The 2751-nt window shown below is 61.8% G+C and overlaps 1 protein-coding gene across 1 annotated transcript; it reads right to left on the bottom strand.

Annotated features, from left to right (window-relative positions):
• Positions 1-600: 600 nt before the first annotated feature.
• Positions 601-2418, bottom strand: LOC103375837 (P3 protein-like). The gene has a single exon (XM_008306146.1). The coding sequence runs from the start codon at positions 2416-2418 to the stop codon at positions 1003-1005; it is 1416 nt and encodes a 471-aa protein (XP_008304368.1). The 3' UTR covers positions 601-1002.
• Between the last annotated feature and the right edge of the window lie 333 nt (positions 2419-2751).

Below are 2751 nucleotides of genomic sequence, written 5' to 3'. Positions count from 1 at the left end.
GGATCAGACCAGATAGAACTTTATTGATCGTACGGATCAGACCAGATAGAACTTTATTGATCCTTTCAGGACGTGTTGGACTCAGTGTAATGAGGTTAAACCTCCAGCAGCTCTCATGCAGAGGAAACAGACACCTTATCTTCATGTTGTTGCTCTTGAGCTCCGGTTTCTACATTAAAACCCAAAAGTCTGAGTGAGCGTGTTTCTGAACCCGGTCTGGACCCACAGCACCAGTCGGACTTTAACGTTAAACTGACTGTGCAGCAGGTAAACGGTCCAACAGGTGTCTGAGTTCAGAGGAGTTGAGTGAATGTGAAGCTAAAGACACGACTGGCTCATCACGTGATCACAAACTGAACATCTCTGACTGCTGGACTCCAGCTAGACAGAACCACAAGCTCATGTTTTAGGTTTTCTTTCACTAAGTCTCATGAATCAGAACTCCTGGTTGGTGTCAGAGAGCTGAAGGTAAAGACCTGAGTGTGCGTGAAGCTGCTGCTGCTGCTGCTCAGGTTTAGAAGATCTGAGCAGCAGCTGGTGGAGACACCTGCAGAGAACACCTGAGCTGCTCGGACCTGTCTGGACCACACCACGCTGAAGCTGCTTCCACATCATTTTATTGACTTTTTCTTGATTTCTTCTCCCAAATATTCAAGTACATGGATGCAAAGATCCAAGAGACACAATCAGTGGCAGATACTTTCAGAACGAGTCCACCTCCAGGTTCCCTCTGCTCCGGCTAAGACACATGGACCTGTAAACATGGTACGGATCAGTCTCTGCTCGCTGATGTCTGGATTACAAAAGGTAATCTGGTAGAAAAATATCTGTTCTGTATAGGGATTCTCTTCTTATGAATATTTACAGGAAGTAGCTCACAGTAGAATCTGACGTGAAAAAGTTCATCGTGTAAAACAAACACAAAAAGCTCTGGAGGGTAGAAAGGCCTTTGGTTTCCAGAAAAATACCACAAAGAAGCACAAAAGAGTCCGGAGCCAGGCGTCAGGCGTCGCTCCTGGAGGCGGCCGGGCTGCACAGCCTCCTCTGGGCGAAGTGGCCGAGCACGATGAGCAGCATCTCGGAGGTGCTGCTCAGCGCCACGATGAACGGAGCCTGCGACGCGAAGTCGGCTTCGGCGCGGCGGAACGACAGCTGCATGACGGCCAGGGCCAGCAGGCTGTTCTGGACGCCCACCTCGATGCTCACCGTCTTCCTCTGCGGCCCGGGCAGCCGGGCCAGCCGGGCCAGCCCCCCGCCCACCAGCAGGCCCAGCAGCGGCACCGTCACCCCCACGGCCACGATCTGCGGCCGCACGTCGGCCAGGATGGACGCGCCCATCTGGTAGGCCATGAAGATGCCCACCACGATGAGCACCAGGCTGATGGGCCGGATCAGCGTCAGCAGGACCCGCGTCAGGGCCGGCAGCCGCAGCTTGACCAGCATGCCCAGCGAGATGGGGATGGCGATGAAGAGCAGCGTCCCCAGGATCTTCACGAAGGGCACGTGCAGCGCGGCGTGCACGCCCAGCAGCCACCCGTACAGCGCCGAGGACAGCGGCATGGCGGCGGCCGCCACCACCGTGGACAGCAGCGTCATGGAGATGGCCACGGTCACGTCCCCGCCCAGCAGCAGGCTGTACAGGTAGCCGCCGCCGCCGCCCGGCGCCGAGCAGGTGATGACCAGCCCCAGGGCCAGCGCCGTGGGCAGCGCCGCCAGCCGGGCCACGCAGTAGGCGTAGAGCGGCATGACCAGGAACTGGGCCAGCACGCCCAGCAGCAGCGGCACCGGGCTCCGCAGCAGCCCCCGCAGCACCTCCACCTCCACCTTGCAGCCGAACGCGCACTTGTTGACGAAGATGAGCGGCAGCAGCGCGAACAGCACCGGGTTCTCCGAGAAGTGGGCCAGGCCGCCCGCCTGGACCAGGCGCGCCGCCGGGTCGTCGCCGCCCGGAGCCACCCGGATCGCGTAGTCCGTCCGCTCCTCGATCAGAACCGGCACCGAGTCCCGGTCCAGGTCCATCAGCCGGATCTGCAGCTGCGCCCGGCCCGGCAGCCCGGAGCGGATGCTGATGATGTAGCTGCGGGCCGGACCTGCGTGGCCGCTGTCCGTCACGTTCAGGATGGACAGGACCTCCGGGTCCAGCGAGCGGACCGTCACCGTCTGCTTCCAGCTCTGGCGGCCCTTCCGGCTGGCCGCGGCGCTCCGGTACCGGCTGGAGATCACGATCACGCCGTCGCTGTTCTCGGGGAACTCGAACTCCTGCGACGAGCCGTCCCCGATCCGGATGTACTTGGTGCCGCCGTCGGCCGTCACGTTTCTGTCGCTGCTGCCGTCGACCGTGAGGTTCCCGGCGGCCCACGCCCGGTCCGGCCCGCCGGCGACCAGGAAGAGACAGCAGACCGTGAGCACGGTCCTCATGGCGGCGGCCAGCGGCCTCCGCCTCTCGGTCACACCGCCGCCCTGCTGCTCCAGCGCGGACAACTTCTCATTCTAGCCTCCGGTCTGAAAGCTCCGCGGCGGCCGGTTCCGCGTCTCGTCTGGGTCCCATTTTGTGGCTGCTGCGATACCGGAACCCGAACATCACCCCGCCCTGTGCGTCGGAGCCCGGCGGTCGGCGGCAGCAGTCGGCGGCGGCCCCGGGAGGCGCTACACGGGTCCGCCGGTCGGTCTAGTCGCTGCTAAGATGTCGGTGTCGGTCGGGCAGAGCCTCGCCTCGTCCTCCGTCGGTCGGTGTCGTCGCTCCGGTGGACG

The sequence above is a fragment of the Stegastes partitus genome, unplaced genomic scaffold (genome assembly GCF_000690725.1).
Source record: "Stegastes partitus isolate 25-593 unplaced genomic scaffold, Stegastes_partitus-1.0.2 Scaffold3057, whole genome shotgun sequence".
In the NCBI taxonomy this organism is placed as follows: domain Eukaryota; kingdom Metazoa; phylum Chordata; class Actinopteri; family Pomacentridae; genus Stegastes; species Stegastes partitus.
The sequence above is the reverse complement of the archived record's forward strand: the minus strand, read 5'-3'. Positions and strand labels throughout refer to the sequence as shown.

What these genes read in the sequence shown, in the direction of transcription:
- LOC103375837 (XM_008306146.1), bottom strand. Translation starts at nt 2,418, where the DNA reads ATGAGGACCGTGCTCACGGTCTGCTGTCTCTTCCTGGTCGCCGGCGGG.